Source organism: Psammomys obesus, unplaced genomic scaffold (assembly GCF_907164565.1).
Source record: "Psammomys obesus unplaced genomic scaffold, mPsaObe1.curated_primary_1811, whole genome shotgun sequence".
Classification (NCBI taxonomy): Eukaryota; Metazoa; Chordata; class Mammalia; order Rodentia; family Muridae; genus Psammomys; species Psammomys obesus.
The window spans coordinates 4316923-4340562 of record NW_026589732.1 but is presented as its reverse complement, the minus strand read 5'-3'; the positions used below and the strand labels follow the sequence as shown (position 1 = coordinate 4340562).

At 41.9% G+C, this 23640-nt stretch overlaps 1 protein-coding gene across 2 annotated transcripts in view; it reads right to left on the bottom strand.

Moving 5' to 3' along the window:
* The window catches only part of Stx17 (syntaxin 17), a 52831-nt gene extending 38857 nt beyond the window's left edge, over nucleotides 1-13974 (bottom strand). Inside the window, exons 1-2 of one of the 2 annotated variants that reach the window (XM_055605318.1) lie at nucleotides 13948-13974; nucleotides 7423-7604 (exon numbers count right to left, since the gene is read on the bottom strand). In XM_055605318.1, coding sequence (XP_055461293.1) covers nucleotides 7423-7545 — 123 coding nt within the window. In that variant the 5' untranslated portion in view covers nucleotides 7546-7604; nucleotides 13948-13974. The other variant, XM_055605317.1, reaches the window with a different exon arrangement.
* Between the last annotated feature and the right edge of the window lie 9666 nt (nucleotides 13975-23640).

Below are 23640 nucleotides of genomic sequence, written 5' to 3'. Positions count from 1 at the left end.
ACACACACACACACACACACACACACACACACACACACACACACACAGAGCTGCCAGCCTCCATCACTAGAGCACTGACACTGAGAAATGCTGATGGTACTTGGCAGAACTCTGATTTTCCACAAAGGAATGAAGAATATGGGGAAATGGTAAATGCACAGAAGAATATCAACTTTTTAATAATTTATAAACTGGCAGGATGGTTCATCAGATGAGTGCCAGGCCTACCTACTGAAGTACCATCTCCAGGACCAACTCCTAACTCCCTCAGGTTGTCCTCTGACCTCCATATGCCAACATGGTACATGTGCCTGTGCACACACACAAACACACACACACACACACACACACACACACACACAAGCAGGCATGAAGCCACAAGCACATACACACGTGTGAAAAGTATGTACATTCTGAACCTTGAGGTAGCTGCTAAAAATGAATCCACACAGATGTTATCAACCTTAGTGGTGAAGGGCCCTCTCTGAGACTAGAAAGAAAGTGAGGATTTCATCTTACAGGTCCTAGTCAGTATCGCACTGGATACTCTCTTCAGCACTGTAGGGCAAAACAAGGAGACAGAGAAAGGTAGGAAAGGATGAAGCTGTCCTGACAGGTGCTATGGCTGATGACACAGAAAACGCTAAACAGTCTACAGAAAGCTACACAGCGTTAGCAGATGGGCCAGCAGTGAAGGGCTGTAAAGTGATGATCCTTCACATAACGAGATAATGGCTAATCCAAAGCACAGGGAAGGGTAACTGCCTCTCCTTGACCACCACATATTAAACATACAAAGCCTGCAGCAAAGATGAAGAGCAACGGGATCTTCTAAATCTAATACTAGAAATTACTGACGGGCAGTACCTGTGCCAAAGTTCTGGGTAAGCTAGTTCACTAATTACATACTCTGCTTCTGAGCATCCCCCTTGTGCGTAAGGATTTTCCGTGTGTGTGTGTGTGTGTGTGTGTGTGTGTGTGTGTGAGTGTTGTGCATACATGCTCACCTCTGTTTGAGGGTACTTGTCAGGAGGTGTGAATGTGTAGACACAAGTGTGTAGAGCCCACTACGTCTACCTCAGCTATTCTCCGCATTATTTACAATTGGGGGGTTCTCACCGAACTTGAAGCTTCCTGACTTAGCTAGTCTGGCTAGCCATTTTGCCCTGGTGGGGGCCTAGTTTATGTCAACTTGACACAAGTTGGAGTCATCTGAGAGGAGGGGACATCAACTGAAAAAAAAAAAAACCTTCATATGATCCTAAGATCAGACTCTAGGAAAGCCTATAGAGCTCTTTCATAATTGGTGACAAATTATGTCACCATTGTGGGTGGTGCTACCCCTGGACTGGTGGTCCTGGGTATTTAAAGAAAGGAGGTAGAGTTAGCCAGTAAGCAGCACCCCTCCATGGCTTCTGCATCAGCTCTTGCCTCCAGGTTCCTGTGCTGCTTGAGTTCCTGCTCTGGCTTCCTCAGTGATGGACTGTGACCCAGAAGTATGAGATAAAATAAACCCTTTCTTCCCACTTGCTTTTGGTCATGGTTTTTATCATAGCAATAGAAACCCCAACTAAAACTTGTTGGAGATGCCATCTCTTTCTCTCCAAGTTTTCAGATTGCAAGCAGACCACTGTACCTGCTTAGCTTTTATGTGGGTTCTGGAGCCCCAACTCCAGTCCTCATGCTTCTTTGGCTCTCCAGTCCCAACATATGATATCTTACCCCTTACAATGATCTCATGCAATTATAATTTCACCACCATAATTGTCTGGAAACACAGACATGTGCAGCTTTGCTCCAAATAGTCAAAACACTGCCATTAAATATATAAACGCTAAGATCTGCTGCAGAATGCTGGGTCAAGATGGTGTGTTTATATCTGAAGTCATGGTGTCAATCAGAACATACTCTACAGGAAGTACCTGAGCTGGGACTGGAACAAAAAACAAAGCCTGACTGGTGGCAGCTGGTATGGTGCCTATCATTACGGACCTAAGACAGAAAGTAAACTGTGCCTTCTACATCCTCTACCTTCTTTACAGAGGAGCTCATCTTCAAAAAACAACAGCGCTAATAAGATCATTAGGAGGAAATAAATCCAGGTATGATGGAACATGCCTGCAATCTCAGCTAACCAGGCAGCTCAGGCAGGAGGATTACCTGACATCCAAAAGTCCAGGACCAGTTTGGGCAACATAGGGAGACACTATCTCAACAGATTTAGGAAGACAGCTCACAGGTGCACTGTGTTCCTAGCATCCAAGAGGCTGTGTGCTATCATCAGCAAATCCAACCCCTCCTCCCTAAAACAGAAGGGAAGAGTAACCTGTTCTATTCAGATCCACAGGCACAAGAAAATGGGATCGCACTAACCAAGAAACCCTGCAAACACTTCTGTTTATTTATGAAGAACTGGGAAAATTTCTAATATTTGCATATACTGACCTATTTTTCACAAAGAATATATATATTTAAAAGACTAGAGCTATAAATATTAATGTAACTCTTGCGAGTAGTCTTTACTAGATTAGTAGAGATGTGGACTGTGAGAGCTTAGAAAACTGGAGGCCCTAACCCTTTTCTGTTCAGCACCTTCACGGATGACTTCAAAACAAAGAACACACAACTATCCAATTTGTAGGCCAGCTGGGGCTGCATAGTGAGACCTTGTCCCAAAAAGCAAAACCTGGGCTAGTGAGATGGCTCAGCAGGTGATGGTGCCTATCCCTGAGCCCAAGACCTGAGTGTGGCCCCAGGAGCCACAACATACACAGAAGAGAACTAAGAGAACTGAGAACTGACCTCCACATCCACAGTGTGGCATGTGTGTCCACATACATACACACAAATAAACAAATAGAAAACAAAACAACAATAATACATGACCCATAAAGCTAATGTAAGACTAAGTGCTGTGACATATGAAGACCTGTAACAATTCTCAATAATGGATAACAGTGGCCTTTCCACTGCTGTTATTTGCCCACTTGGCAAAAAAGGCTATAGAAGAGATTGCAAAATGTCATTATCTGTTACTACAGTAAATTAAAAAAAAAAAAAGAATAAAATAATTCAGGTTGCTATTGTTTACTATTCAATTTTATGTGAAATTAGGATATCATATGAAAATCTGTTATCCCAGATATTTGGTGAGGTGGGAAAGAAATAGGATGACTTAATAATATGTGCGAAAAACATGAGAAGAAGCAACATTTAAGCTTGTGGTTAAGTTTGGGTCACTGGCAAGCATCTCTGAACCACTGGCTTTTACATACAGGAGACAGTCTTTGTCTATACGCACAGCAGGACAGGCAGTGAACTCAGGCAAAACCACTACATTGTGCTTCGGTTTGCAAAATGAACTTTAAAGTGGCTCCAACAACAAACATAGACCGCAGCGAGGAGTGTGGCTACCCTCCCAGGGTGGCTCAGTGTGGACACTTACACGGTCATCAAGTGCCCAGCCTCTGCTCTCAATAAGGCCTTGATCTGTCCCCTAATCAACAGGGTGGGCTACATTTGCAGGCACAGCAGGATGACACAGAGCAATAAAGGAAAGGGGTAGTTTCCTTACACATATATTTTTTAAAGTAGGAAAATATTTCTGAAAGTTCCCAAATTTCTACCAAGCTTTTGATCAAGACTTACTGGTCAGAACAGCTCCCTGATAACCAAACACGGACAGGAGCTGAACCACCACATTCATCAGACCCAGTATCATTCACGCTGCCTCAAGTTGGTAAAGAAGATGGTCACAGGATGAAGAGGGCATTCATTGTGATTACAAAGTAATAAACAAATATGAACAAATACATAAATGCCAAGTGGACCTGCTTCCCTCATTTGGAACTGCCAAGCGCAAGCTGCTGGCCGCCTGTCTAGACCACGTCACCCATTTTGCACAGTCATGTACTGCCTCTCACCATTTTTGGATTATTTCCTATCTTGTTTCCTTAACCGAAGTGCAAACTTCTTAAGAACTGAAAATCTATTTCTACATGTCATTCAATGCTAACAGTCTAAGAAACAGCAAATGCCAAACACCAATAAATACTTACGGAAAGCTAATATTTATTTCCTGTAATAAATAATCTTGTTTCTCATTAAACCTGGCAGATTAAATACAAATATTCATCTCTGATCTTTCCCAAAATCTTATGAAAGAACAATAAAGAATGTTAAGAGGTGAAAATTCACAAGAGCAATGAGAACACAATAGAAGACACCAACAGACAAGAGCTTTTAAGCAAACCTCAGAGGCTGGGATGAATATAGACACAGTGCAATGGATTCAGCAGAGCAGCCTCCAGGGAGAGAAGCCTGGAGGTTTCAGCACCCCACACTCCAGGAAGACTGATGTCCAGAGCTGCTAGCTACAGGTGACCAGTTAGAAAGTGAGGTGGGGGAAAAAGCAGATTGGTGGAAGCTGTAAGTAGTTACCACATGACCTCCCCACATGCTGAAGCAACTGCCCTATGCCATGACCACAGAAGGCAGTCCACGCTGCAGGGGCCAAGTAGGGAAGCCAGGGTCCTGGACTCCAGCACTAATAGGGGCAAAGATGAGACAGCCTGGACCTGGGCCTCTGAGTGGTGGTGAGCCTGTCATCGTCCTTGCTTGCCTTCCTTCTCTTAGGTCAGACGGATGGTCACGAATGTCGAGTGCACCCACCCTTCTTAGTCCCTACTTCATCCCTGCCCCAGTATTACCTCTGATAAAATAACTCTAACAGGTACACGAAAGCTGAAACCCAGATGTTACATCTGTGAACAGGGTTGTGTCAAATAATGTGTTTAAATATGAGGTGATGACATTACAGCATACTGCAAGGAAGAGGCAAAGCTGGGGGATTTGAACAAAGAACAAAGCTTGAATACAGGCAAATGATGGGTGCATGTCATTAGCAGAATTCAGCACCATATTTCCTCTACCTTCCTTACCGAGGAATTCACCTTCAAAATAGAAAAGCGCTAACAGGGTCATTAGGAGGAAAATTAAGCTGGGAATGATGGAGCATGCCTGCAGGTAATGGACAGCTTCCATTACCATGAGATGAGGCGGAGGGAAATCTAAGGCAAACAGACTCCACCTCATCTGATAAGCCACTTGGGGGTTTCTGCCACTTGCATCTTGAACACAAACTAGTTCATATAAACCCTGTATACATCCCACACAGTAAGTTCCTCCTTAGAGCCCAACAATATGAACAAAGAAAAGTGTGTTCCAAGCTGGCTCTTGCAGTTCGTATTTACTGCTATACCTACGACAGTAAGAGAGAAAGCCGAAGGCTTCAAACCTCAGGGTCACACGTTAGCAGCACTTGTGTAACAGTGGGCCTCTGCGGGGCCTTCGGGGCATGGCCCAGGTGTCCACAGCATACTGCTCCCATTGTTTCCACGGCTGCAGACTCACTCTGCTAACAGCCTACCTTCAATTCCCCTCCAGTCTGGCCTTCTTCTTTCAAATTTATATTGGATGACTGATGGCCAGAATAATAAATATTTTATCTTTCTACACCTTTTCCTCAAGAAGAATATGCCTTTTTGAGAGTGAGGCACATAAGACACCTGGAGCCTGAATTTAGGTCTTAACTATTCTGTACAATGAGCACTGCGCTTTTCAAGTGTGTTTCAAGCCATAGCCTAGCCATCAAAATGCACCATTCAAGCTTCTGCACACAAAGAGGTACTTTCGTAAGCAAACTAAAAACCCTGCAGACAGTGAAATGTTCAAGGATATTTAAAAAGGAGCATAGATCAATATGAGTTTACTTTCTTGGCTTTAGATATCATCATCTCTCTGTCCATTATAATTAGCTGATAATGCCTAAAGGTTTCATAATAAACAACAGTGCTAAAAGAAACCTGTTCAGGTAGAGCAGGACCAATGGCACCAACTCCAGGATCATTTTCTTATAGCACCTGGTACAACTCATCCAGTCAGTAATTCACCAGGTCCTGTTCCTGCCACCCTGCTGTGGGATCCTCGCTTTCCCTATAGATAGGACTGAGCACACAAGGAGCTAAGATCAAAGGCCAGTGGCAACAGGCATTTCCATACAAAAATAAGAAAGGCAAAGTAGGACAATAAAGAGGGGAAATGGCTTTAATAGCCCACAGACCTCTCATTTCTACCTCTCATAGAGTCATTTCATCTACCTACTACGTCTTATCATCTTTGTAATGGAGAGATTGATACAGCTCAGAAGTCTGAAATGCACCTTATCAAATCTTTTACAGGCTTTTTAGCGATGTAACAATACAGAAGCAGAACTGTTTAGTTTGGATTGCTCAACTCTAGGTGAAAGATTTGATAAGCTGTGTTTCTCTATCCCATTAAACAAAGAATGGGGACCTTTCACTTTTTTCTATTCTAAGAATAACCAGTTTACAAGCTATAGCTATCACTTATGCCTCATACATAAAGAACAGAGAAAATTAAAGGGTGAAAAAACTACTAATCTTGAATTTTAGAAAAGACCCTTGGAGAAATAGTCATTGCAGTCATCTTAAAAATTAAGTTTTTGTGGTTTGCTTTTTTTTTTTTTCCAGAGCTGAGGACCGAACCCAGGGCCTTGCGCTTGCTAGGCAAGTGCTCTACCACTGAGCTAAATCCCCAACCCAGTTTTTGTGGTTTTTAAAGGCACTTAAATATTAGAAAACTCAGTAGAAAAAAAAAATGTGTTATTTTTAGTGAATACAATTTATATTGAAAGGCTTAATGACCACACCATCCACCCTAACCTAAAATAAAAACACCAGTGAAAAGAAGTGGAGGGGCACACAGCTCAGTGCTGACAGCAGACGATAATCACTGTTCCAGTCAAGGTGAGTTCTCAGCCAATCTGGCTGCTGTAACCACCACAGGCCCACAGCCCTGACTGGCCAGGGTGGAGTCTATGCTGCTCTCTGAGCAGCTCATCTCATCCCCAACCCACCTTGGCAGCACCTCCCCACTTGAGGCCTTTGTCAAAGAGAAGCAGTGAAGAAAGGAAAGTCCCTCACCTCACACAACTATTTCCATCCTTTACATGTGCACCTGAAGAGGATAGACATTACAGATAGGCACAAGTTAAAACACTTGCCATGGGCTGAATGAGATGAAGCCAGGTCCATTAGCCTCAGCTCCCCACCTTCACAATATGGGGCACTATCAAACGGTTCCAATTTAATTACTACCTCAAACCTCCACATGTAAGTTAAACTCTTCAATTAAACTCTTCTCCTATCTCCTGCAACATAATAAATGGAATGTATGAGAGTTAACTTGTACAACGTGACAACCAGATTAAAAGGTGAATGCTACGTATCATCAGGTTGGCGGCATCTTCCGAAGCCTCAGATCCTCTATTTATGTGAAATGCAAATAGCATGTAAGAATCCACCCAGGTGCCTGCTTCTGTAATGGAAATGGAACGCTCACCTTCTCAATGTTTATCTGGTGTTTTCTCAACCTCTCCAGGTCAGTGGGGATCACTATCTTAGTGAATTTCTGGATAGCTGGCTCGAGCCGGCGTAGCTTCACCTTTTCTTCATCTTCAGACATCCTGAGTCCTATTGAACCACTTCCTCTTGCAGCAGATCTCTGCCCTCATACAGGAACACCTAAGAGGGAGCATTGAAGAATACTTTTACAACAGATGCCATTCTTTTTAAAAATAGACAAATACAGGGCTGGAGAGGTAGCAGTTAGCCGCCCTGGCTGCTCTTTCAGAGGCTCTAGGTTCAGTTCCCAGCACCCACATAATGGCTCACAACCATCAGTAGCCCCGGTTCCAGGAGATCTGACACCATTTTCTGTTCCCTCTGGCACTGCACACAGGATGCACAGACATACATACAGGCCAATACTCATACACATAAAATAAAATGAAATAATTTAAAAGTCAACAAATACGTAATTACACTTTACAAATACATATTGATCCCAAACTGAACTTGAATGCCTTTGTTTCTCTATAAAATGATGAATATTAAGATAGTCTCTTCATGAAAGTTGTATCTAGTCACTTTTGAGTACTTTTCAAAGTGATTCATTTTCATAGCACAGGCAGGAGGGGAGCTATGTAACTCTAGGTTGACCTGGAAACCCTGATCCCCCTGTGTCGACCTCCTAAGCTTGCTCGGGAATGTTCAGAAAATATGTATAAATGGAAGCCCACAAGACGGCTCAGTGGGTAAAAGAGCTTACCACCAAGCCTGAAGACCTGAGTTCCATATGGGACCTACATAATAGAAGGAAATTCACACACACACACACACACACACACACACACACACACACACACACTAAATAAAAATGAAATTTAAAAGCTTAAAGAAAATATAAAAATGGACAGAATAAAATAAAACTATTAATGATTTCCTCAACCTGAAATGTGTTGAGGAAACTCTACATTTTGCTGGCTGTTTCCTGGGATCTTTTACAATGTACAGTATGTGTGTAAACACTGTTAAAAATGAGGAGGATATGTTTTGGACATGGAATAGGCATCTTTTTAAAAACTGCCAAATAGCAAAATTCAAAGAAAAAATGATTGTTAATATTTTTGCTATGTTAAATGCTGTTTCTAATATCATAATGTAATTATATACTTGAAGTACACTGCAGAATACAGAACTCCTCTCACTGAAAGTCTTTATCTCTTCCTTTTTTAAACAAAGTAATCAGCAGTGTATACTAAATGACCAGCAATAGAATTCCAATAAGAAGCATATTTACAATGCCAGGCTCAGTGGGTAAAGGGGTTCGCTGCCAAGATACAACCTGAGTTTGATCCCCGGTTCTTACATGGGAGAGCGCTGACTCCCACAAGTTTTTCTCTGACCGCCACATGCACAACAATAGCACATGCATGACACACACAAAAATAATAAATAAATAAACTTTAAAATTGTTTTTAATGACCCAGATTCTCTGCATGTATAAAGATGTTTTTCTGTGTCACCAGGATTCTATAGCTGTACAGAAAGACCCAGCATATGCTTTTGGGGACAGGACAGAAGAGGTAGGAACTGGAAGTGAGCATGATAAAACCCCACACTGGCATCAACCAGAAAAATTTTACTTACATCGATTTTATAAAATTGAGCTTGTAACAGATCTTAGTAAGTATGTGCTCCCCTGCTGAACCAAGCTTAAACACCACTTAAGGATATGATGCCTTGATATCTCTTCCTTAGCCCAGCCAAAGAACAACAATAAATTGAACATACAATCCCATTGGGTTACAGCTTCTTAACCCAGGCCTCACAGAGAAACACCTTCATATATTGACTCTGTGAGATTGTGGCTCTTTAGGAACTCATTGTTTTCAGATTCTGAGAGAAAGAGAAAAAAAAGAGAGAAACATCTGATGCCCTAAATATTAAGAACTACTTTAAATAAGTTGTTTTTCTCCTTTCTTCTACAGTTGAAAATCTTGAATCAATGGCTATTAAAACGACTTCCATTACTCACTGCTAAGAACTTAGTTCTTACGCCTAATACAAGCTTATGGGGAAAATTTCCACACACCAAGAACAGAATTAAAACTGAACCACAGAGCAGACAAGAACTAGAGACATGTGGATAGAAGTACAGGATCAAAAGAAATAGATTCAAACTAAACTAGAAAAATAACAATGGCCCTAGAGATGAGATAAAAAAGAAACATTAAATCTATTCTTAAATATACAAAGACATAAATAAAGAAATAAACTTTTCAAAAGGACATTACGAGTTGGGTACTTTTTTTAATTAAAATAATGTTACAAAAGAGTTAACAGGTCAATTGGAACATAAGGCAAATTAAAAAATCCTAAACTGAAAACCCCAAAAGATAAGATAAACAAGAAACTATGTATAGCTGGAGAGAGGGAGAGGACTACTGAAGTGGAAGCTATCAAAACTTGGAGGATGACAAGATGAAGACAATAAATAAGAAAATAAAGGACATAAATTCACATGCTTAGTAACAAATAGAAAAGAATACAGAAAAGAATGAAAACAAATTATTCAAAGAAAAGGTGCTTGAGAATTAAGTCAAAAGATCTCAAGTTGAAAAAGCACATAAACCCTGCTAGCATAAATAAAAATAAACTCACCTAAGCACATGCTAGGAAACTGAAGAGCATCAAGGACAAAAGAAAAAGCAAACCAGAGATAACAGATAACTGAAAACAACAAAAGCAGCCAACTCTTCATCAAAGCAATATATCAAAAGATAGGAATGTCTTCAAAGTACTAGGGAGCTGGTGCGTACCCAAGCAAATTATCATCTACGGTAAAGTCAAAATAATTATTTTCAGACATGCAAGACTGAGTTTAACAAACTCCTCATTAAAAGAACTACTGAAAGGAGAGAGAGGGATGGAGCCCGGGAGGGAAAGAGAGTGAGAGAGCACGTGTGCATGCGTGCGTGTGTAATGTGTGGTGTATGGTACACCTCAGGATCCCTAGAGCCTGTTAAGGTATTTGGTAGGTACTGTGGTCAATACAAATATTGACTTTACCGTTCTTCCTGTTAGACACAAAATATTGCAAAGGGTTATAAAAAACACTGTAATAAAAAAAGTAAAAGGATGAAATGAACATAATAACCTATTCTGGACTAAATGACTGGATTTACTTTGAATAACATGATCAAGTATACAGAAAACGTTACCATGTAAATATTTTTATTACATACCTACTTTTAGTAGCATAACATTACACTGTATATGTTCTACAATCCAATCATCTATTGTTAGCTATTTAAGTTGATCCCAATTTTCCACTATTATAAACTACATTGTGATTACTTTCCTCATACATATATTCATTCTACCACCCATGATTACTTAAAACAGACAGCTAAAAATAGAAATATTAAGCAGACACATTTTAAGTTTTAAAAATATGCTCACTGCTAAATGTGCCATAAAGTTTCTTCCTACTTACATTCTACTAGAAGCACTTCTTCATGTTCTAACCAATGATTGGTTTGATTAGTGGGGGAAAAATGGTATCCTAACTCTCCTTCTAGCTAGAATTTATTTTTTTTCTATCATTTTCTAGTTTTACAAAGTTATATGTAACTATATATCTGAAAGCATAACGTTCAAATGATTGCAGGCACAATGCTATAATAACAGAATATTGTCTAGCACGGCATCAAATCATAAAATAGCTCACATTTGTCATCTGTTATAGGATGATCCCAGTTCAATGTCAAAACGTGGTATAGAAGTGTGTTTGAATACCTACTGAAAAGTACATTCCAACATTTTTTTATTTTTAGTCATAAAGTTGAAACATGTTATACGATTAAAACACTAGGTTTAAAAAGATAAAGAACTCACACCTATAAAAATGTCCAGAAATATACAAAACACCCAAGTTCTAAACTTCTGTGAAGTTGTTATATTATTTTAATTATTTAAAAAGCATAAAATATTTGTGATAGAATGTATTGTCATAGTGTGGTGATAGACAGCTATTTGTACTTGTCAAAACCCATGAAACTGTACAAGTCAAAGAGTAAATGCTACTTCATGCAAATTTTAAAACACCAAGATACAGAGGAAATCTAAAATAAAAAAATAAACTATCAAAAATAAGATTGCATTATCATGGAACTAAGTGGTCCACTAACAACAACGAAATCAGCTGAGGTCAGAGAGGGGGTTGGCACATGCCTTTAGCACTCAGGAGGTAGTCAGGAGGATTTCTGTGAGGTCAAGGCCAGCCTGGTCTACAGAGTGAGTTCCAGGACAGCCAGGGCTGGAAAAACAAAACAAAACAAAACAAAAAGCAACCAAAGCACAGAACATGGTAGTTCTGCTGAACCTTGTAAGGCTAAAGGTAAAAACATTGTACTGTGTGTTTCTCTTGGCAGTGTATATTTTAGACATTCTGGAATTATTTTCTGTATATACCAGGACAGAACAAATAAGGAAACATTTCCCAGAAAATGAGTCAGTGCTCACTGTTAAAGAACAAGCAGGAACCAATACCAGGATGAACCTGGTGGTGTGAAAAGACAGTCAGAGATACCGGTCTCCACTTCTGTTTTTCAACCATGTACAGACAGATACAGAAATCAATCTTGGGTGTATAGATGCAGGTACTGCTGTCTTTTGTGAGGTTCTGAAGGTAACGGCACCCTCGTAGCACAGTGAGACCACAGGTATAGGTATCTAATACCATTCTGAACGACAGAGAGGAGGGCAGCAAGTAACAAGTGACAGAAGGAAACGAGGAGCCTTTTGAGAAGTAGTTGAGGCCAGGACAGGAGCAGGCAAAACACAGGAATACAGAACATAAGGACAACAACGCAAAACTTTCCCATGGTCAAAGTGAGAGCAAGGTGATGTGTAAAGTACATAGTAACAGTAAAATAATGCGGTTTGGATTGGTTTTTGGTTTTTCCAAGACAGGGTTCCTTCCTCTTTGTAGCCCTGGTTAGCCTGGGGCTACAAACCAGGGGCTATAAACCAGGTTGGCCTTGAACTTGGATATCTGCCTGCCTCTGCCTCTCAAGTGCTGGGATTAAAGGCAAGGGCCACCAATGCCTGGCAATCACAGTTTATACTGATACAAATAATTGAATACAGACAAAGAAATGGGAAGAATGGACAGCTCCTCCGTAGAGAAGAATTCCGATAAAAGAAGAAAGGAAATAGAAGGTTGCCACAGTGTCAAAGTATCAGTACTTGGAGAATTGTTGGCGTAATAATTGCTGTGGAGAATCCCCCCAATACCAAGTTTAACTAAGTAATACGGCTGACCCCACAAGCATGAAGTCTGAAAAGGTGCTTATACCGTGTGGTATTCTTAACAAAAGTGCCAAACCATCTAATCACAACAAACTGCGGACAAAATCCTACTTGAAAGGCACTACCAACATTCTTGACTCTTGGAAAGCATAAAAGTCACAAGAGTGTCCCAGAGACTGGAAAGGGTGATGGCACCATGTGGATAAAGGGAGGTGGGGTTAGACCCCACTGTAGAGGAGAGACGCCAGTTAACCTAACATCAATGTTTTCAATGACTGTGATGTATGGTATGTAAAATGCTATAAAACAAGTGAGCGCTCTCTCCATCTCTCTCTCTGGTTTTTCGAGGCAGGGTTTCTCTGTATAGAGCTGGCTGGCCTTGAACTCAGAGATTTGCCTGCCTCTGCCTCCCTAAATGCTGGGATTAAAGTCACCGCCCAGCTACTTGTGCAATTTTTCAATAATCGTAAATTACTCCGGAGTTTGTGTTTGGTCTTCGTATTTGTGCATGAATAAGAATTGCTGTTTTATGGACGAAAGAACGTTTAGAAGCCAGGACTGCAATCATTTTCCAGACACATTCATTTTGCCGTGAAAGGTGCTAAGTGCTTCACAAACTTGATCTCTTGGTACTTGCAACTAAGATGAGATGAGTACCACGAAACTCGGTGCCCGAAGAAGTACCCAAAGGTAAAGTAAATTACTCAAGAGTTATTTATAAGCGAAAGAGCCCCTTTCCTAGAAAATGTCCCAAACAGCTGACACCATCATCACTCAAAGAAATGCACCCTCTGGGGCATGTGGGCTGAGGACGGGGTTTGAGGGCAGGCTCGGGCACCACAACTGCGGCCTCTCCGCGTCCTGCTGGGGCACCGGCGTCGCGTCGTCCCTGTCAGGGTCACCAGGGGTCACCAGGGCACTCGCGGGCCACACCGACGGACCCCAGCGGTGCGGCTAGGCGGCCAGGGCCTGAGTATCTCCCCCCTCCCCCAGCGACCACGACGCCGCGGGACCTCAGCCTCCCCGCGCCCGCTGGGACAACTCCAAAACTGAAACCAGGGAGGCTTGGCCACTTCTGGACGCGGCCCCGGCGCTCGCACCGACCCGAAGCTGGACTTGCTGCCCGGCGCCTCTACCGTGCGTCCACAGCCTGGCCCGCCGCACCACATCGCAGCCCAGCCCCCGAGGCGGCGGCCAGTGAGCCCCTTACCTCCCGCCTAGGCGCTCGAGGCCGTCGACACACACTGCGCAGGCGCGGGCGGGGCGGGGCGTATCTAGGGGGTGGGGCGTCTCCAAGGGGCGGGGTCGATGGCCCCGCCCCCATCGTCCCAGTGGGCGGGCAGGTAGGATGTAATGTAGGTCGTCTTGTGTACTGTGTCCGAAACAAGTTGCATTTGGATAACCATCTGCTTGTTACAGTTTTCCTGCAGTTTCTTGTGTTCCTTGAATTTTGTTGACGAGAACGACCACGAGTCTCTAGCTCTTTAGGTGTGTGGAAACTGAAGCTCAGAAAGGTGTGCCATTCTCCCCCACCACGCCTTCTAAAGCCCCTGAGCGGCAGCCTAGGGGGCGTCTTAATGGCCACAGGCACAAATGCAAGCAGAGACGAACTATGATTTTTCCAGAGTCTGCTGCAGTGGTGTCTGTCCTTACTAAAATGATAGTTGGGCCCTTTGAGGCTCAGCACAAGAATCGAAGTGCCTCACTCCAGTTGAGCCCGTTTGTGACAGAGCTGTACTCCCGGCTGGTTTTCCTAATGTCCTTCTCAAGACATTCCAGTTGGACCAGCTGCTGCAAGAGCAAGCTTTGAAGTGTGGGCAGGTCGTTGGTCCTCCTCTCTGAATAGCCTGACCTCGAGACCTAGCCAAGTAAAATATTCATATACATATGAATATTCAGGTCATGAATGGATCCTCTGATGGTCTAGTTTTCAACAGTCTTCAGGATGTTCGCGTCAACTCTAAGGAAAATCAGTTCTCAAGATCTGCAGGTGGAACGGAAGCAGAAGTGGAAAACTTTGGTCGGCAGATTAAGGGCCAAAGAAAGTCTTGAAAGGCAATTTCTAAAATAAAGTACACTATTTATTAAGCAATTTGAATTGTCTTTGGGGTATGCTGGTGTTTATGTACCCTCGGTTCACAGAACGTATCAAATTTTCGTCGACAGGAGCAAAATATAGGTATTAGGCAATACCATAGGATTTTTTTTTCCCCACGCCGGGGAAAGTCAGTTAAACAAGAGAAATAGGGAGAGGATTAATTGGGAAAATGCCTGCTGCCCCAGATTGAAGACCTGAGTTCGGACACCCACAAATAAAGCCAAGCTCTGTGGCATATTTGGTAGTGGTAACACTGCCTAGACAGACAAAAGGATACAGGAGCTAGCCGACCAGCTGGTCTTCCTAAACTGGTGAGCTCTAGGCACGCACACACACACACACACACACACACACACACACACACACACACCCCAAGACTCAGTTAAACAAGACCTTTTGAATTGAGGATAATTGGTGTTAACATCCAAAAAGGAGGCCTGGCATGCGATAGATAGGGAACTCTGGCACTCCAGGACTGACTTTGGACTTCTAGGTGGTTATATGATGTTTGCTGTAACTTAGGTGTGCCACATAGAAAGAGAAAGCTATGTAATGTAACAGTTGGGCTAGCTAGACTTACAGTCGTTCAATGTTTAGATTTAAGGAGTGTAACCGATTTCTGTGCTCTTGCCTTAAGCCATGCAGGTATTAGGGTTTGGTCTGCTGCTTCGAGATATCCAGGAGGTCCAGGCAAAACAAAACAGTAAGTAGTATACATTTTGGAAAGAAACCAAAGCAAAATTCCACCAGGAAACTCCCACAACACTTTTATCAAAGTAACTGGATACAAAATCAAGTCACAATAATCAGTAGCCTTCCTATATACAAATGACAAATGAACTAAAAAAGAAATCAGGGAAACAACACCTTTCACAATGGCTCCAAATTATATCAAATGTCTTGAGGTAACTCTAGCCAAGAAAGTTAAAGACTTGTATGATGAAAACCTCAAGTCATTGAAGAAAGATGGAAAGATCGCCAATGCTCATAGATTGGTAGGATTAACATAGAAAAAATGGCCATCCTATCAAAAGCAATATACAGATTCAATGCAATTCCCCTCAAAATTCCAACACAATATTCATAGATCTTGAAAGGATAATTCTCAGTTTTTATATGGAAACAAACAAACAAAAAACTGGATAGCTAAAACAATCCTGAATGGAAGAAAAACTGTGAGGGTTCACCATCCCCAATTTCAATTTGTACTACAGAGCTATAATAATAAAACCAGCACGGTATTGGTGCAAAAACAGAGAAGTTGATCAATGGAATTGAATTGAATTGAACTGACACAAACACAAATCAATGTACCTATGGATACTTGATATTTGATAAAGAAACCAAGAACACACACTGGAAAAAACGAAAGAAAGAAGACAGCATCTTCAACAAATGATGCTGGTCAAACTGGATGTGTGCACAAGAAAGAATCTAAATAGATCCATACCTAACACCCTGCACAAAACTCAACTCCAAATAGACCAAACATCTCAACGTAAGGACAGATACACTGAATCTGACAGAATACAAAGTGGGGAAGAGTCTTAAGCTCATTGGCACAGGAAAGATATTCTGAACAGAATATATTAGCACAGCATAAGATCAATAATTGATAAATGGGACATCATGAAACTGAGAAGCTACAGAAATGGCAGCAGCCTACAGAAAGAGAAAATAATTTTTATTAACTACGCATCCAACAAGGGGATAATATAGATCCATAATATATAAAAAACTGAAAAATATTAAATCTTAAAAAAAAAAAACCTAATTTAAAAACGGGGTACAAATCTAAACAGAAAATGTTAACCAAGTTACAAATTATAGAATTGCAGAGGTTAGTTTTAAAGTAAGGGACTAGAGAGTACAGATAGATGTTTTTAGGAAAGAGAAATAGAATTAATAATTATGGATGGTTAAGGGGGTTGTAATGGGAGGATCAAGTCAGGAGGGGAAGGAAAGATGGGGATGAGGCAAGAAAGATGGGAAGAGACAGCTAAAATTAAGGACCATTTGAGGAGTAGTATGAAAACCTAATAGAGCAGAAACTTCCTAAATCATATACATATACATATATGATGCCAATCTAAATGAAATCTCCAAATAACAGAGTCCCAACTGGCCATCTCTTGTCACCAAATGATGCTTCCAGTACTGCTGGAAGTACATCTGAATTGTTGGCCAAAGGGGCCAAAGAGGATGGAGGTCACCAAGAAAACAAGACTCTAAATCAACTGAGCAAAGTTTGTATGAGCTCATAGACTTAATTTGTACAGTCGCTTCTAGAAAGGACTGTTCCACAGATAACTTCCCCTCCTCCAGTCTTTGCTACAACATCGAAGGAAAAGCTATGATGTAGAAGTATCTATTGGGGCTGGGCTCCCAAGCTCTATTGATCTCTGTGTTGGGTCTAGTTGTGGTTTTCTCTAATAGTCTCCATTTGCTACAAAGAAAAGATAAACTTTGATGAGGATGGTAGCTACACGTACAGGATAAGAGTTAGAATCGTGCTGATCTAGCTACGTGGGTAGGAGCAGAGTCTCTTCTAAGCTACATGATCTCACCGGCCCCAGCTAGGTGTCTAGGTCTCTAGTACCAGGAATGGTTTCCCTTCTCCTGCCTGAAGTCCAATCAAGCAGCTACTGGTTACCACCAGCCTACGAAAGCCACCCCCCGCACCTTTCTGGATAGCTTGCCATGCTGGCTGTTGTGGTTCAGAGTGTCACAGCTGAGAAGTTACTTGGACCACCCCAACTGACCCTTATAAAGAAGTTTTTCTCATGCCTGGTACTGGGGAGTTTTGTTACTCTATGTTTTCTGTGGGGAGCATGGTCAGCCATAGTGGCATAACTGTGTGTGTGTGTGTGTGTGTGTGTGTTGTTGTTGTGGTGATGGTGGTGGTGGTGTATAATTTTAGGTAAATAAAAACTAATAAGATTCTTCAGCTGGGCTCAGTTGCACACGCCTGTAATCCCAGCACTCTGGGAGGCAGAAGCAGGAAGATGTCTGTGAGTTTGAGGCCAGCCTGGTCTACAAAGTGAGTCCAGAATAGCCAAGGCTACACAGAGAAACCCTGCCTCAAAAAAAATTTTTTTTCCTTAAGACTTTATTAAACAACCTTGGTGTTATTTGTGTCTCTTTCCTATTGACTCCTCTCCTCTTCCCCAGTTGGGGCACTCCTCCCCATCTTTCCACTTCCAGCTTCATATCACTTGTACCCTGATACTCCTGTCTACAACCCCTCTTCATTCCTTTACACTTCCTAGTTTCTGTGGCGGTAATTGTATGCTATGTACTCATATTTAAAGATCTGAAGCTGGAAACCACAAATGAGGGAGTGCACGTGGCATTTGTCTTTTTGGGTCTGCGTTGCCTCATTCTATGTAATCGGTCTTAGTGACTTTTCTTCTGCTGGAACAAAACACCATGACCAAGGCAACTTATTAAAAAAAAAAAAAAGCATCTAAGTAGAGGCTTGCTTACACAATCAAAGGGTAAGTCCAGGTAGTGGTTTAAATAAGAATGGCCCCCATAGGCTCGTAGATTTGAATGCTTAGTCATCAGGGAGTGGCACTATTTGAAAGGATTAGGAGACATGGCTGGTGGTTCCTGCTGCCTAGGGATCCCGATGTAGAACTCTCAGCTGCCTTGTCTGCTTGTGTGCCTCCACGCTCCACACCGTGAGGATACTTTTGTGCTTCTTTTTTAAACTCTATTTTATTGGGATTCTTTAAAGCCTCTCCCTCCTAACCGCACAAATCTAGGTAGGAGAGAGACGGTTAATGAGGAGCAGGGCACAGACCCTTTTACTTCTCCCGGCTGTTTAAGGTTGGTGGGTTCTTTTGGGGCTCTATACCAATTTTCGGTCAACAGCAAAAACAGCAAGCAATCTCCTCTGAGCTGCTGCGTTGAAACGTTTCTCTCCATCTGTCTCCAAGCCACCACACCATCTGTCTCTGGTGTCTCCAAACTGCCACTCACCACACGCCACACTTTCTCTTTCTGGGCCTCTCATAGGTATACCTAGACCACGCCCCTCTGTGCATCAGGAGGGAGGCTGTTTCCAGTTGGCAAAGACCACACCCCACTAGAAGCAGTTATCAGCTCTGGACAAACTAAAGCCCAAACTAAAATCCCACACTTAGGATCAAAACAAAAACATATTGATATGACATAATTGAGCTTTTAAAGAAACCAAGACTTCTATTACATATGCTAGACTAAACCTATGAAACTGTAAGCAGGCCCCAAGAAAATGTTTTAAAAAAAATAATAATAATAATAAGAGTTGCCATGGTCACAGTGTCTCTTCACAGCAATAGAACGCTGACTAAAACAGTCCATGACCATCACTGAGGGGAGTATGACAGCAAGCAGGTGACATTGGCGCAGTAGCTGAGAGCTTATATATTAAAACAGCAACCATGAGGCACAGAGAGAGACGGAGGGGAGCTAACGGGGAATGGCAGAACTCAAATATGGAGTTTTAAAGCATTCAGAATCATTTAAATCATTCAAATCCTTCCCAAATAGTTCTACCAACTGCAGAAAAGCATTTTAATACATGAGCCCATGAAGGCCACTCTCATTCTAACGAGCACACACAATCTTTTCCACGATCTCCCTTTTCTTTATAGCTAAAAAGTATCCCATTGTGAGTATGTGTCACATTCCCATTATCCGCTCATCTATGGAAGGACCTTCAGATACAAATCTTTAATTAATTATTTTTTTTTGAGATAGTGTCTTACTCTCTATCCCTGGCTAGCCCACAATTTGACATGTAGTCTTATAGAGATCTTCCTGCTTTCTGCCTCCCAAATGCTGGACTAAAGATATGTGCCACCATGCATGGCACAACATCTTTTTCAAAATCCCAATCAATTTGTAACTATTACTCCTATTTAAATGTTATTTCTGTTCACTTCCTCTATTTCTTCTTAAGAAATTACTCTTCACTTGGGAGGTAGAGAAGCAGCACAGTGTGTCCATGGCTTGCTTGTTCTACTACTGAGTTCCAGGCCAGCCAAGGCTACAGAATGATCTCCAGTCTCAAAGAGAGAAAGAAACAGAGAAAGAATAAACAAAAAGAAGAACTGGGTTCTCCCCAGAAAGCTTCTAAACCCAGGTTAAATGCACCTAATATGTTAATATAGCACTCTGCTCTAGCCCTTCAATAGTGTCTTATCCCACTCAGATTCTCATGAAAGACAGACAAGGAGGTGAAATATTCCACTGAGTTTCTTGAAGAGAGAGCTGTATTATTTACAGAAAACCTAGCACAGTCCCTTGGAAAATAATATACATTCACGACAGGGATTAAGAAACAATTTTCTTTACACAATGGAATACTACTCAGCAATTAAAAACAAGAAAATCATGAATTTTGTAGGCAAATGGTGGGATCTAGAAAAAAAAAATCATCCTGAGTGAGGTATCCCAAAAGCAGAAAGACACACATGGTATATTCTCACTTATAAAGACCTATAAGATAGTATAAACATACTAAAATATGTGCACCTAAAAAAGATAAACAAGAAAGAGGTCCAGGGGCAAGATGATCAATCCTCATCTAGAAAGAAAAAGGGGATGGACATTGTAAATAGGAGAAAACAAGTAACAGGACAGTAGCCTGCCACAGAAGGCACCTGAAAGACTCTACCTAGCAGTGTATCAAAGCAGATGCTGAGACCCATAATCAAACCTTCAGCAGAGTGTAGGGAATCATATGAAAGAAGGAGGAATTAGTATATCCTAGAGGGGATAGGGAGCCCCACAAGGTCCAAATATATCTGAGCACAGGGGTCTTCTATGAGACTGTATCCAACCAAGAACCATGCATGGATATAACCTACAACCCCTGCTCAGACATAGCCCCTGGTAGCTCAGTATCCAAGTGGGTTCCCTAGAAGGGGGAAAGGAATTGTTTCTGACATGAACTCATGAGCTTCCCCTCCCCTCTGAGAGAGGGGCAGCCTTGCTAGGCCACAAATAAGGACATTGCAACCATCCTGAAGATACCTGATAAGCTAGGGCCAGACGGAAGGAGAGGAGGACACCCCCTCTCAGTGGACTCGGAAGGGGGCAGGGAGGAGATGAGGGAGGGAGGGGAGGATTGGGAGGGAAAGAGGGAGAGGGCTACAGCTGGGATACAAGTGAATGTATAAAAATATTTAAAAATTAAAAAAAATATTTAAAAAAATCTATTATTAAACAGTTAAGAGGGAAAAAAACAAATTTCAGGTCTCTTAGAACAAGTGTGTGGAAGTCATGTGGTCAACTTTGAATTTGCCACAGTAACTTGTGTCAAACTGGCTATCTTTCGAGACCACTCCTTCCCTGGGAAGTTGCTCTGCTCCTCCAGATCTAAATGCCAAAGCTTCTGAGCTTCTGGTGACCATTTGAAGTGATCATGAACTTGGGCACTTGACATTTTGGTGAAGAATGTGGATGCTTCTTGCCCTTGTCTGAAAAGTCTGCCTAAGGTTCAAGGGAAGAAAATTGGATTAATTAAATTGACAAAGGAATTCTATAAATGGTGTAGCATAGACTCTGTCCTGTGGTTCACTCTTAGGAAGAGTGTTTTGATCAAACACAGCAGGCTGAGAAAGGAAAACTACAAAATGTATAGTTTAAGGGCTAAAGGGTTACCAGGCAGTGGAATGGAGCTAAATCCTGTCTTTAAGGAGATAAACTGATTAAAGGTATTAAATGAAATTAAGGGAGTGGTGACCTTGGCAAGATCCCACTCTCAGCTTCCATCTTGTGAAACAGATGTTTCTTAAGGGCTATTGCTATCTATTCTGAATTTACAATGCACATGTACAAGGGATAGTTATATTATGTTAGGTGTTATTATGACCTGGTTATTGCTTTTATTTGGACATAAGGATATATGATTGTATGTCAAGTTAACAAGCAGTGCATTATGATGGTAATTCTTTGTTGTCAATTTGACTATATCTGGAATAAACTAAAATCCAGAAAATAGAGGGCATGTCTGTGATCCAGATCTAGAGGCTGGAAGACAGAGACTTTTGATCCAGATCTTGAGCTGGAATAACACACCATTTTTTTTTTCTAGATCAACAGATACACATTTAATTCTAGCACCCAGGAGACAGAGACATGCAGATCTCTAAGTTCAAGGATAGCCTGGTTTCCGGAGCAAGTTCCATGACAGCCAAGCTTAGGCAGTGAACGAAACCACTGAAAACAGAAAGCTGGTGAAGATGAGACTGAACAAGGGGGCCATGCCCCAGCCACAGCGAGCAGCAGAGCTTGGCAATTTCAGCCATGTGTTTCTGGCTTTAGAGTCAAGAACATAAGAAAAAGATGATGGAATCTCCCTCCAAGACTAAGGAAAGTTGCTGAGGCCAGATGTGTGGCAGTCTCTGTGTAAAAACCTAGATAGGCCATTGTGCGAAGCTATGAAGGTGAACCCTGGATTGTCTTGGAGACACCAAGATGTTAGAGATGTCAGAGCTATGAGATACCTGTCAAGGAAAGCTGCCAACAGTGAAGTGGAAACAGCCCAAGAGAGAGAAGTGTGTTGCAGTCAACAAAGATAAAAGAAGTTGGAGATCTGAAGAGTACTTTAACATCAGACATAGAGCTGCAGAATTTGGAGCTTGTCCGGCTGGTGTTCAGTCTTGCTTTAGTCCAGTATTTCCTCACCTTGCTCCCTTCCTTGTTTTTTTGAAACTGTAATATATATCTCATGTACTATGATATGGTGGAAGCATGTGATCGGGCTTTTTTATTTTTATAGGGGATTATAGTTAAGAGATTGCATGAATTTCAGAAGAGATTTTTAAATTTTGAAATTTTAAACATTGTTGAGATTGTGATAAACTATGGTGGACCTTTGAAGTTGGACTAAATGCATCTTGCGTTATGTTATAGATATATAAACCTATGGGCCCAGGGAGTAGAATGTGGTGGTTTGAATAGGAATGGCCGAATAGGGATTTGAATGCTTGGCCTATAGGGAGTGGTACTATTAGGAGGTGTGGCCTTGTTTGAGTGGGTGTGGCCTTATTAGAGAAAGCTTGTCTCTGTGGAGCTGGACTTTGAGGTCTCCTATGCTCAAGTTCCACCCAGTGTGGTACACAGTCTCCTCCTGGCTGGCTTCAGATCAAGCTGTATCCTCCAGTACCTTGTTTGCCTGCCTGCTACCATGTTCCCTGCCATGAAGATAATGGACTAAGCCTCTGAGACTGTAAGCCAGCCCCAATTAAATGTCCTGTATAAGAGTTGCTTTGGTCATGGTGTCTCTTCACAGCAATAAAACCGTAAGTAAGATAAATTGGTACCAGCATAGTTGGGTATTGCTGTGAAAGGCCTGACCATGTTTTGCGGAAGATTGTGGAAGGACCCTGAAACTTTTGGCTAGGAAAGCCATTGAGTGTTGAGAACTCAGTGGGATGTAGAGAGCAATGCAGAAGATGTAGGCCTGGCTTGTGACATTTCAGAAGGAGATTAAGGACTCTATCAGGGCTGGAGCTGTTTTGATTTAAGATTCTGTTTTGATTAGCAGGGGGCTGAACAATCAGCTGTGATTAACAATGTATCAGAACTACTAAAGTGAAACTTTCACATTATTGGGACAGTTGATGCTGGTTAGCTGGAGGCAAGAAATTAGTGGCGATTAAGAAGATACTAGCACTCTGGGCCACAGTCTCTGCCTGCCTTCCAGAGGAGGCCTGCTAGCCCCCAAGAACATCCAGGGCTCTCTGCCTGCCTTTCTGAAGAGGTCTAGCCCCAGAAATGTCCAAGTTAGTTCCCTCTCCCAAACCCTCT